We start from the raw sequence: 11,436 nt of genomic DNA on the forward strand, positions 1-11,436 counted from the left end.
CCCGTGCCAGCGGGGGCCAGCGGCTCTCGGGGGAGGAGCCGGCGGGAGTACCCATAAGTGCAGCCGACACCTGAGGCTCCTGCTGGACCTGTGGGGGCTGGGCCAGTGGACGTGCCACATCCACCACCCAGACCGCCCAGCCCCTGCGTCTGCCAGGGCAGGGGGCCGCCGTAACATGCCTCGTGGCCCACGGCCTCCTCAGGGTACGCAGACACGTTCAGGTGGAGCTAGCCTCTCACCCCCACATGGCCTGGGGGAGCTTATGGGGGACGGGTCAGCACAGAGCTGGCACAGGGTGCCCAGACCCCTCAGCTGGGCCATGACTGCACCCAGAGCCAGCACCGTCCGAGGAGCGAGGAGCAGCGGGACTTTTTGGTGGGGGGCGCAAGTCCTCACCTCCCGGCCCTGTGCCTGGCCTCCGGTGGCTAAGCGTCCACATCCTCCCCCGGATTTCCCACCACAGGCTGCACGGAGATGCTCCCCGGGGCCACTGGGGGGCAGTGTTGGCTGTTGCAGCTCAGACTGGTGGTGGGAGGAGACTGGTGGTGGGAAGAGGCCAGCCGGCCCGGCCAGCGTTCAGTGGGCCGTGGGGTTTGCTCAGCTCACCCTGTGGCCTCCTGAAGGCCCTACCTGTGGTCAGCAACTGGTGAGGCTCAGGGAGACAGTGCAGCAAACAGGTCTGCCTCGCCTTCCTGCCAGCCACGGGGGCGGGGGCGGGGCTGTGGCCGGCGAGGGAGAGCTCAGGGACCTGGTGTCTGGCGGCCGGGCGGCCGGGCTGTCCAATACACAGCGTGGTGTCGAGCGGACCTGACACACGTGGTGTGTGGCTCGGGCCCTGCAGCCTTCATTCTGGGGAGAGACTGTGCCATCGTCACGGTAAACTCACCAGAATCCGAACCCAAGGCCGGTGGGTCTTCGGGCAGGAACACACCTGCCTTCCGAGTCGCCAAGGCCCCTGGGAGCCCCTGACACCAGCTGGGAGTACCCAGGGCGACCTGGGTCCCCTCCCCCATGCTCACCTGCGGCACACACCTGCAGGCAGCAGTGCACTCGGCCGCAGGCCCCAGGCCACCTGAGGAACAGGAGTCCCCGCAGGGCACTGGCACCTGCCAGGCTGCACGGGCCAGCAGGAAGTTGCAGGACGGGATGTGCTCTGTCTCCAGAGTCAGCGCACTGCCAGGCTGGCCGTGGGGTGGCTCGCAGGTGCAGCGAAGCAGAAGTGGGTCGTCTGACCCAGGACTGGGCCTAGGTGGCACGGGCTCTGCCCCACCCTTGCTCAGAGTGGCTGCACTTTGTGGCGGTTGTGTAGCGTGTGCCCAGTGTGGACCACCATGCTCCCTTGGGGCTTGAATCGAGGGACTGGCACTGTGGGGACAGGCCTGCCTCCCCCCGCCTGCCTCAGCCTCTTCCCTCGCCCTTCTGGGCCTCCTGCAGGACAGAGGGGGTCCAGTGCAGGGGCGAGTGCGGGCCACCTCGGGGTGGCCAGCTGCACCCGTTGGCAGAGGCCAGTGGACAGGCCCCTGGGTGGGCAGAGCTGCAGCTGCAGCAGGCGTCATGCCAGACAGAGGCAGGAGGAGGCGGACTCCCTGTTGGCACTCACGGGCAGCCGTCCTGGGTCCTGCGGCGTGGTCCCACCAATCTGGTTGGGGTCAATGCTGTTCCCACGTCTCCACTGCAGGATGTCTGGCGCCTCAGAGCCTGTAGGGGACGTCAGGGCTCGGTCCTCGCCTGTGCTGGGGCCCAAGTATAGCACGAAAAGGCTGAGGGACTGGGGCCGATGCCACGGTTGGGCCTCGGCCTGGCATCTGTGGGCCTGGTGTCCTCTCCGGGTCTCCCAGTTATGGAAGGAGGTCACCCCAGGCTGCAGATGGAGGTGCCGACACAGGGTGCTCCGTGGGCGGTGCGCTGGCTCCTCGCCTCCTGTACCCTCACTCCGTGTGCGCCCGGCTAGCTCCGTGGCCTACACCATCCGCCATGTGGACTTGGTTTGTAGGGCCTCACGGTCGCCGGTGCCGTGGGCAAGGAGACCCAGGGCGTGCCGTGTCCCCACCTCCAGCTGGAGTTGCAGCCCACTCAGGCCCTGTCCATGAGCCGACTGCAGAGGAAGCTGAAGGATGCGACCAGGCAGATCCTGCGTCTCCGCCTGGAGAGGGAGCAGCTCGTGGAGATGGGGAACAGGCTCCGCGCCACGCTGGGGCCCCCTGCAGGTGGGTCCTGAGCCCAGGGTGCGGGCCGCCCTGGCCGGCTGAGGGGCTGGGAGGGCTCTTCCTCTGCCTGCCTCGTGGGAGAGCATAGGTGGGCAGGGGTGCACTCTCGGCTGGTGGGACAGTGCAGGCAGGAGGGGAGCAGAGACCAGAAGCCCTAGGACTGGGCCATATCTCCGATGGGCTGCAAGGGCCTCTGGGCATGTCTGTGGGAAGGCCGAGGCCAGCACAGCTGCACGTCCCCGCGGCCTGGTGGGCGCTACAAAGGCTGTGGCCTCCCAGGGGCTCCGTGCCCTTTGGAGAGAGGCAACAGTGTCTAACCAGACCTCGGCCGGCCCCAGAGAGGCAGGACGCACGGCCGGGGTACTGAGAGGGCGTGCGGTGTTTCCAGCACGGAGGGGACAGCTCTGGCCGGAACGCGTGACAGGCACCGAGTGGTCAGACCTGTGCAGACGCCCTCTGCAGGCCCCGCCCCGCCCGCTGTCACTGCTGCCCAAGCGGGTGGTCCAAGCACACCCCGACCCGCAGCCTCGCTCTCTGCCAGACGCCAAAGCACGCGTCTGGGCCAGCACGGCTGCCTGGCCTGGTGACTCCGCGAGACCCCGATTCCAGAAATGGGTTCCGTGGCTCCCGGAGCACGGGCCGTGCTCCCACGCCCTCGCCGTAGCCAGGAGATAGGCGGCCCTGCCCTTGCACACACACCCAGCAGGCGAAGCCCGGAGCCCGCTCACAGAGCCCGATCAGACGGAGTGCTCCGGGCTGCCGTCTCTCCGAGGCAGCATTCTGTGTGCCCGGAGGCAGCGTTGCAGACAGACGCATCCGGTGTCTCCTGTCACCCATAGCCTCGTCCTTCCAGGGACCTTTGGAGGGCAGGGACAGCTAGGGGCTGGCCGGGCTGCACACGGTGGTGGCCGCTGGTGGTGTCTCCCTATGAGCCCGCCTCAGCCTGCAGAGCAGAGAGCGAGGCCACGCCAGGCAGGCCACCCCTCATGCACACCTGCCGAGTGGCCGCACAGTGCCAGGCGCCCGCCCCACCCGCAGAGTGAGGGCTGAGGACAGCAGTGGTCCCTCTTGACCTGTGGCCTCACAGGAGCCCTCGGGGCCGCCGCCCAGGGACACTTGCCCTGGGCACGTGGCCACCCTCTCCACGCTCGCTGGCGGGCCTGTGAGCACAGCACGCATCGGCCCTGTGGCAGGTGTGGCTCAGCGGCCCACGGAACCAGCCACCACCCCACCCACGCCCTTCCATTTCTCAGGAGGGCAGCAAGAGTTGGCCCCCTGCTCTCCAGACGCCCTTCCGACCACTTTTCTGCCACTTTCACTCTGACCTCGTCCCTCAGGTGCCTCACCATCACCCACACGCTCCCCTCAGCCCACACTCCCGAGTCAGCGGCCCCTGTGACGTCGACAGCCGCGTCCCCGTGTCCTCTGCTCACGTCTGGCCATCCCGTCACCCCCAGGTGGCACCCCCGAACCTCACCACACTCCGCCCCTGCCAGCTGACTCCTCCTGTTCCGGCCCTTCACTCCCAGAACTCGTTCTCCCTCGTGGCGCCGACTCACCTGCCTCCCGCCCCCCCACCCATCCCTCTGTTCTCTGTCCTCCCACCCACCCATCATGGGTGCTAGACACTCCTCCATGTCTGTCCCTCGGCCAGCAGGCCCAAAGCTGGCTGAACCCACTCTCAGAGGCCTGTCCCCTGGCTGCCTCGTGGTGTCAGGAGACACGTCCCCGTGGGCCAGCAGCAGCCTTCTCTGTAGGCCAGAGCGACCTGAGGCAGAGCTGGCCAGGCCAGCGCCCACAGCAGTGGTGGGCTTCTGCAGCGGCGCCTGTGGCCGGCTCGTGGCGCCTGTTTGCTGGAGCAGCGCGTGGTAGCTTGTGAGCACCCCTTCCTCTGCTCTCACGGGGCTCTCTTTGGCGAGACCCTTGTAATTGCCATATCTTGATATTTCATCTAACTGGAGTCACCCCGTGTGCCGACCTGGGGTTTGGCCTGACTCCGACTCTCAGCCCCTGCCCCTGCCATGTGCGCATTGGCTCAGTCTATCTTGGCAGGGGCAGCACCTAAAATAAGATTAGAAACTTAAACTTCTGGGACCAGCACTTGGTGTACTGGCTACATCGCTGGGCTCCCACGTAGTCGACTGCGGTTCGAGTCCCATACCTGGTGGCTTAAACTTACGCAGGGTGCATGTGCGTGCATGCCCAAGATCCCTGGTTGGGGGAGAATGGAGGAGAAGGGATAGTGGTGTGGCCATCCTCCCTGGGGGGTGATTTCTCGCTTTCTGTCTCTGTCTCTCTCTGTCTTTCTGGCGAGTGCATATGTGCCCTATAGCAAAAACTTCCTTTTTAAAAAAACATAAAGAAAGAAACTTAAATTTCCAGATACCAGGTAGTCCATGGTCCACAGCTTAGATGTTAGAGCATTCAAAAACATTTCAGGCCAACCCGTGGTGTGGCGGTTAGGGCAGCTGGGTTCCACGTGACTGACACAAGTTCAAGTCCCAGACCTGGCAGCTTGAGGAACACAGCAGGTGCATATGCGTGCATGCCCAAGACCGCAAAAGAGGGCAGCAGAGCTGGTCGTGTGCGGCTGTGCCCCGGTGCCCCCTTGCTCCCCCGCCGTCTCTCTCTCAGAGGGCAAGCAGAGATGTTCGGTTGCGGCTGTGCCCCGGTGCCCCCTTGCTCCCCCGCCGTCTCTCTCTCCAGCAAATGCACGCCTCCTGGCGTGAACAAAACTCTGAGAAGTTTAGAAGACAAGATTAAAGACAGACTGGGAGAAACGCTCAGCAGGTGAATAGGACCGTGCCCTGAGAAGGCGTCTGGAGTCAGGCAGAGGCCAGAGGGGCCTGGCGAGACGCCACTCGGGCCCAGACCCAGGAGTGCCCAGGAAGCCGACGCCGACAGATGCCACACGCCCAGCGGAGGGAGGATGGAGGACGGGGCGTGACCAAGGAGCACCGCACAGGGACTGCAGCGGAGTTTGGGAGGCCAGGGCGGCGCCTGTCAGGCAGTGGAGGTTCGCACCCTCTGAATCAGTGGTTTGTCTCAGAAATCTGTTTCAAAGTTATTCCGAGGCTGGCCCTGCTGCCTGGTAGTCAGGGCCACCAAATCCCACGAGGTCGACCGCAGCGCCAGTCCTGGCCTGGGGACCTGAGGAACGTGCCGCACCTGTGTGTCCGAGGTGCCGACGAGGTCGGGGCGTGGAAGAGAGGCATTGTGCTTCCCCTCTCCCCTCCTTCGGTCTCTGGTGGGCATCTACACCCTCCAGCAAAAACTTCTAGAAACTTACGAGTGTTTTAGCAAGGTGTCCTCAGGGGCACGGAGGAGATTGCACCAGGACCCAGCAGGGCTGCACGGCGACCAGAGTGCAGCTAGAGGCGGCCTCGGTGGGCTCCCCAGGCGCTGGGATGCCAGTGGGGAGTGCTGCCCGGCCGGCAGGCAGGGACGGGGCCCACGGTGCTCTCCACTGGCAGGCAGAGGCCTGTCTCCCGTCTTCCAGGCCATGTGAACGCGTCGAGTACCATAAATGGCTTGGTCCCCGTGCCTGCCCAGCCCTGGTGCTCAGAGCGTCCCACGGTGGGCCGGTGCCAGGGAAGCGGTTCCAACCAGGGGTGGACACACTGCCGGTGTGTGATTGGTGCGCGCCCACGCGAGGGCCTGCCGCCCAGGCGAGCATCGTGCCCGGTGGCCACGGCTGAGACCAGACTGGTCTGCCTGCCTTTCTCACACAAGTCGTTCTCTCACCCTTTTTATCACCCACGGTGCGACGTCCACCCTGGGACCTGGCCAGGCCCAGCCCAGGCCAGCACCTGCCAGTCTCTGGGCAGGGCCATCCCCATAGAGCAGGCTGACCACCACCTCCCTGGCCCTTGGTAGGCTGCCTGGCTCCAGGCTGTGGAGGTCACAGCGGAGGACCACAGGCGCCATGGCGGGGGTCACACCTGTCCCCGGGCAAGCATGTCAGGCTGTGTGACCTACTGCCCCAGGTGCTGGCCCCAGCACAGCCAGAAGGACGTGCAGGCCTGCAGGGGCCGAGGGGCTCCACCGTGCACACTGAGCCTCAGACACTCGTGGGCCAGCCCACATGCGTGCGCACACTTGGGGTTATGCTGAGCAGCAGGGCCAGGCCCTGAGGCCCTTAGGACAGCTGGTTCTTTTTTGGGGGGAGAGGTTTTTGCTGTAGGGTGCGTGCAGTCACCAGAGAGACAGAGAGACAGAAAGTGAGAAATCACCCCCAGGGGGGATGGCCACGCCGCAATCCCTTCTCCATTGTCCTCTTGGGATCTTCGGCAAGCACGCACCCGTGCCAGATGTGAGTTTAAGCCACCGGGTCCGGGACTCGAACCGTGTTCGGCTACATGGGAGTCCAGCAACATAGCCATTACGCCAACTGCTGGTCCCCCCTGGCAGCTGGTTCTTTGCAGAGGAGATGCGGTGGTGTGGCCTCAAGCGGTTTATTCTCGTGGTGGCCTTTTGGTGACATCTGGGTCACCTCCCATGCCAGCAGCTCTGCAACCCCCCCCAGACAGACCTGCACTTGGTACCTCACTCAACAGCACGCTGTACAGACCCGGCCCAGGGGCAGGCTGGCCTCTGCAGGTCCCAGGGTGCACTGGGCACCCATGCTGGGGCTGGCAGGGCTGGGGCCGATCCCAGCAGTGAAGTCTTCAACCTCGCTTCACTTCACCCACCTTCACGCTCGCTCTCTAACTTGCTCCCCAAAAAAAGAAACAAAATGTTTAAGTGTTGAGAGAGATTAATTTGAAACGGCCCTCCAGAGTTCAGGCATCAGCTCCCTCTCTTGTTTTTAACACCTCAGAGAGAGACGGAGACAGAAAGTGAGGGCCCCCCGCTCGGGGGATGGCCCACCCAGTCCCTTCTCCATTCTCTCAGGATCCTGGCGCACGCGCATGTGCCCAGCACGCTCCCAAGCCGCCAGGTGCAGCCTGCCACGTGGGCCCAGTGCCTCAGCCTTCCCGCCTGCCGCCTCGCCAGCTCTCTCTTTTATGAGAGTGGGTAGAAGGGCCTCTGACCCCGGCCTCACAAAACTAAGGACCCATTAGGGGCTTTGGGCCTGCCATGCAGTTCGAGTCCTGGGCCTGGCCACTTGAGAAGCATGAGCACGTGAGCATGCGTGCCCGAGGTCCCCGCCGGAGGGGGAGAGGGAGGAGGGCTGCGTCACAGCCACCCCGCAGGGTCCTCACTGCTGTCACTCTCCCGCAGTGTTTCCTCGAGCCGTATCTTTTGTGATGCCTACCAGTATTCGGCCATGTTTCCGTAACCAGCTGTAAGAAGGTCATCTTCAGAAAGTAAAATACGGGCTGGGCCCTAGTCAAGGGAGACCAGATCCCACGTGGCCAGACAGGGTTGAAATCCCAGCCCTGGACGCCTGAAAAGCATGCCGGGGGTGTGCGCGTCCAGACCCCAGCGGCGCGGGGAGACGGAGACGGGACGGCAGTGCGGCCGCCCCGAGGAGCTCCCTCCGCCCCGTCATGAGTGCGTCCATCCTCTGCAGATACTGAACAAGGAAGAGCGAGGAGGCAGTGCAGTGCGGCTCTCGAGCACAGGAACGCGAGCGCGTCTTGCTCGGGGTCTCACTTGCCTCACTAGACTGTCCCTGGTGAAGCCAGCAAGCGCAGGGACAGCGGCCAAGGCAGGAGAGCTGGTTCTCGGGGGAGAGGGACGAAGTCTGGACTTGTCCGGTGGAGACAGTGCGAGGCCAGGCCAGATAACCCGGGGATAGCCAGACAATGCAGTCTCTGTCGGGGTGCGGTTTTTTCTGTCTCGCTACTTTTGATGGAAATCTTCTCAAAGAGAGATTATCCCTGCCCACAGCGGGAGGCTGGAGGCTGTCTCTTCCATGAGGCTGATCGCTCCCCTGGGCACAGCAGGGGTGAGGCCCCAGGTCAGCCTGACGCACACGCAGCTGGGAGTGGAAGTTTCCGTAAGGAACCAGCTGGGCCCTAGAACTGCCAGACCCGCCCGCCCCGGGACCTGAGCAGACCCCTCCCCTTCCCAGGCAGAGGCTGCACAGCCAGCCCCGACCTGCCGGACCCGCCTGCCCCGGGACCTGAGCAGACCCTTCCCCTTCCCAGGGCTCGCAGCCTCGGAGGCTCTGGGATCTGTGAGGAAGCCAGCGCCGTAACAGGGCTCCTGGAGGGCTCGCGCAGGGCCCCACTCCGCCGGCACCTGTAACATGTCGATGGAGACAGCCCAGCTCCGAGGTCGGAACCAGCACTCTTTATCCTGCACGGGATCAAGGGAGCCACTCGGAGGACAGCCGTGTTCTGGCCGCCAGGACACAGCAGTCCGCCCTTCGTTCTGAGAGCAGGAGAGGCGTCAGTTGGCCTGGGGAGTCTTCACAGTGGCCTGGCCCAAAGCGTGGGGCCTCTGGGCCGAGGCTTGCGGGTTAGAGGTGGGTTTGAATAGTTCCCGTAGTAACTGGTTAAAGAAAACACCTGTATCTGTCCCTAACCAAAGTCGGCAGAGTGCGCTCCGGGGGAAGAGGCTCACCTGCACCTGCAGGGCCCTGGGCTGCACGGGGGCACCCCGGCCTGACCGGCGGTCTGAGTGTGCAGGCCAGACTCCCAGGTCCCGGGACGCCGCCTCGGACCAGTCCCGACAGGCTAAGTGAGCACCTTCTGGAATCTGGCCTTCGATCTGGCCTGCTTACCTCTGTACCCAGTCGTGCCCTGCTGAAAACGATCTTCGCCGGCTCCGCACAAGGACCACGTCGCTGAGCTGGCTTCCAAGCACCCGGCGGGGGTGGCGTCTCCTTGCACACGCCTTGACCCACTTCTCGGAAGCAGTGGCCACGTTTTGTGGGGTGCAGACAGCTGCCACCATGGACGAGGGATCCCGCGCCTCGAGGACAGCCACCCTCCAGGCACTCGGCACAGTCGATGCTGGTCCCAGTCCACCTCGGCTCCCTGCGAGTGCACACCTGCTTCTCGGCTTCGGCCCAGGGCCCGGGGTGACCTCCGTGGGATGGAGGTCGCTGGGACAAGCCCCCGCCGCCAGCCTGGCCAGGCCTGTCCCACAGGCTCTGAGAGGTCCTTGAGGAGACCCTGTCCTGGGCTTTCCAGGAGGGTCGGAGTGAGAAGGGGACAAGTGACAGAAGAGCTGACGGGGCCGTGGGCGCTGCACGTGGACGCTGCACGTGGACGCTGCACGTGGGCACTTTTTTTTCCCATAGATTGTGTACATTCACCAGAGAGAGACAGAGGGAAAGTGAGAAGTGCCCCCCAGGGGGTGGTCACCGGAAAGTCCCTCCCCTTCCGTTCTCCCCTGGGATTTTGGGTACGCACACACATGTGCCGGCTTGGGTTTCAAGCCGGCAGGTCTAAGACTTGAACTGCGATCAGCTGTGTGGGAGCCCAGCACCCTACCCACCAGGCCACTGGCCCCCGGCAGTACTTTCAGACGTGAAAGGCCCGTCCAGAATGAGAACAGTGCAGTTGTGAAGAGCGTTTGACGGGAAGCGCGAGCTGGGGGAGGTCTTCCGTGGCGTGTGTGTGAAGGCCCGGGACGGCCATCCAGGGGAAAGCGGCCTGAGAGTTCGTGGGTGCCCGAGAAACAGTAAGGGGCACCCGTGTGGAGCGACAGGAAACCGTCTAAACACGAACGTGGGCGAGAACCTATGTACAGAGAAGCACGCCGAAGCCGCGGCCCTGGCACGGGAGGCTGAGCCAGGCAGGGCGGGTAGCCAGACCAAGGGCCTCGGCTCCTCTGGAGCCCCAAGCCCCGCTCCCCGCGAAGATGAAGTCAGCAGAGCACAGGAGCCGCTGGAGCCCCCAGTGCTGAGTGTGGGCATGAGGCCCTGCGTGCCAGGTGCCTGCCGGAGCAGAGGCCGGAGCAGAGGCCGGAGCAGGCCCGAGACTGGCCGGATGGTGCTGACGTTGCAATGTTCTCATAGCTTTTGACAAAACTAGTGCTTTCTGAAACTTGGTGACTGGGTGCGTGAGCCCTGCAGCGTGCAGTGCGGCCTCGCCTACGTCCCCAGCTCCGACGCCCGCCCGTCCGTCTAGAGCCCTGTGCTGGCTGGCAGTCACTTCTGTCCCCTCCCGGCCATCCGCCTGCGCCGTGGTGGCGTCCGTTCAGACCGAGACTGCGTGGCTTCACACACCTGAGCTGGGCCTGTCCCTGTGCCGGGTGCACCCTGCCTGCTGCTGTGTTCCTGATTCATTTCCTTATTTTGCCAGGGGGCATGTGTGTGTGCCCCAGAGTCAGAGAGGGAAGGGGCACCCCCAGGAGGGCATGGCCACGCCGCCGCCCCTCACCTTAGGATTTGCGGTGCTCACACAGAGATTGTGTAAGCCATTGAGATGAGATTCAGACCGAAGTGGCCTTGTGGATCCAGCTCCTGCAACCACCAGGCCAGGGGCAGCCTGCGTGTCATGCCTGCTCGTGGCTAGACGGTGCACTGTGGCTCGGGCGGGGCACCGGCCACTTACCACTGGCTGGCTGGTGGGCACGTGGGCGGCCCCCGCCTTCCAGCTGCGGCGATGTTGCCGACACTGCGTTCCCTTGAATACCTGCGTTGGCCCCCGCCGGTGCCTAGACTAGGGTCACCAGGTCACGCCATCTTTCTGTGACTTCCTAAGGAGCCCCTGAGGTGGAGGGGCCTTTCATGTCCCCAGCGGCAATGTGCAGAGGTTCCAGTGACATCACAAACTCACCAGACCTGAGGTTCCCTGCCCTGAGTACAGCCCCCTGTGGGTGTGAGTGGCGGCTCGCTGCAGCTGTGCCTTCGCGCTGCCCTGGCGAGGTGCTGGCGTTCCTGTGGGACTCCTGTGTGCCTGCCGGTTCCCGAGCCTCTGTGCGTTTGGGTCATCTCTGCTTCCTGTCTCTCTGTCTCTCTCTGGTGAGCACACACAATCTGTAGCAAAAATCTCTCTTTGAAAATCTCTCTTGGGACCAGCAGTTGGCATAATGGCTATGTCGCTGGACTCCCATGTAGTCGACCGCAGTTTGAGTCCCAGACCCGGTGACTTAAACTCACATTGGGCACGTGTGCATATGTGCCCAAGATCCTGAGAGGAGAATGGAGGAGAAGGGATTGCGGCATGGCCATCCCCCTTGGGGGTGATTTCTCGCTTTCTGTCTCTCTGTCTCTCTGTCTCTCTCTGGCGAGCACACAAGCCCTGTAGCAAAATCCTCTCCAAAAAAAAAAAAAAGAGGGAAAAATCCCTCTTTAAAAAGTTGGCATAATGGCTATGCCACTGGGTTC

At 63.9% G+C, this 11,436-nt stretch overlaps 1 protein-coding gene across 1 annotated transcript in view; it reads left to right on the forward strand.

The window, feature by feature from the left end:
* The window catches only part of CCDC57 (coiled-coil domain containing 57), a 96,259-nt gene that overhangs the window by 50,671 nt on the left and 34,152 nt on the right, over nt 1-11,436 (forward strand). Inside the window, exon 18 of the mRNA XM_027770826.1 lies at nt 1,994-2,207. Coding sequence (XP_027626627.1) covers nt 1,994-2,207 — 214 coding nt within the window. The remainder of the gene's footprint in view (nt 1-1,993; nt 2,208-11,436) is intronic.

The sequence above is a fragment of the Tupaia chinensis genome, unplaced genomic scaffold (assembly GCF_000334495.1).
Source record: "Tupaia chinensis unplaced genomic scaffold, TupChi_1.0 Scaffold000159_1, whole genome shotgun sequence".
NCBI classification, from domain to species: domain Eukaryota; kingdom Metazoa; phylum Chordata; class Mammalia; order Scandentia; family Tupaiidae; genus Tupaia; species Tupaia belangeri.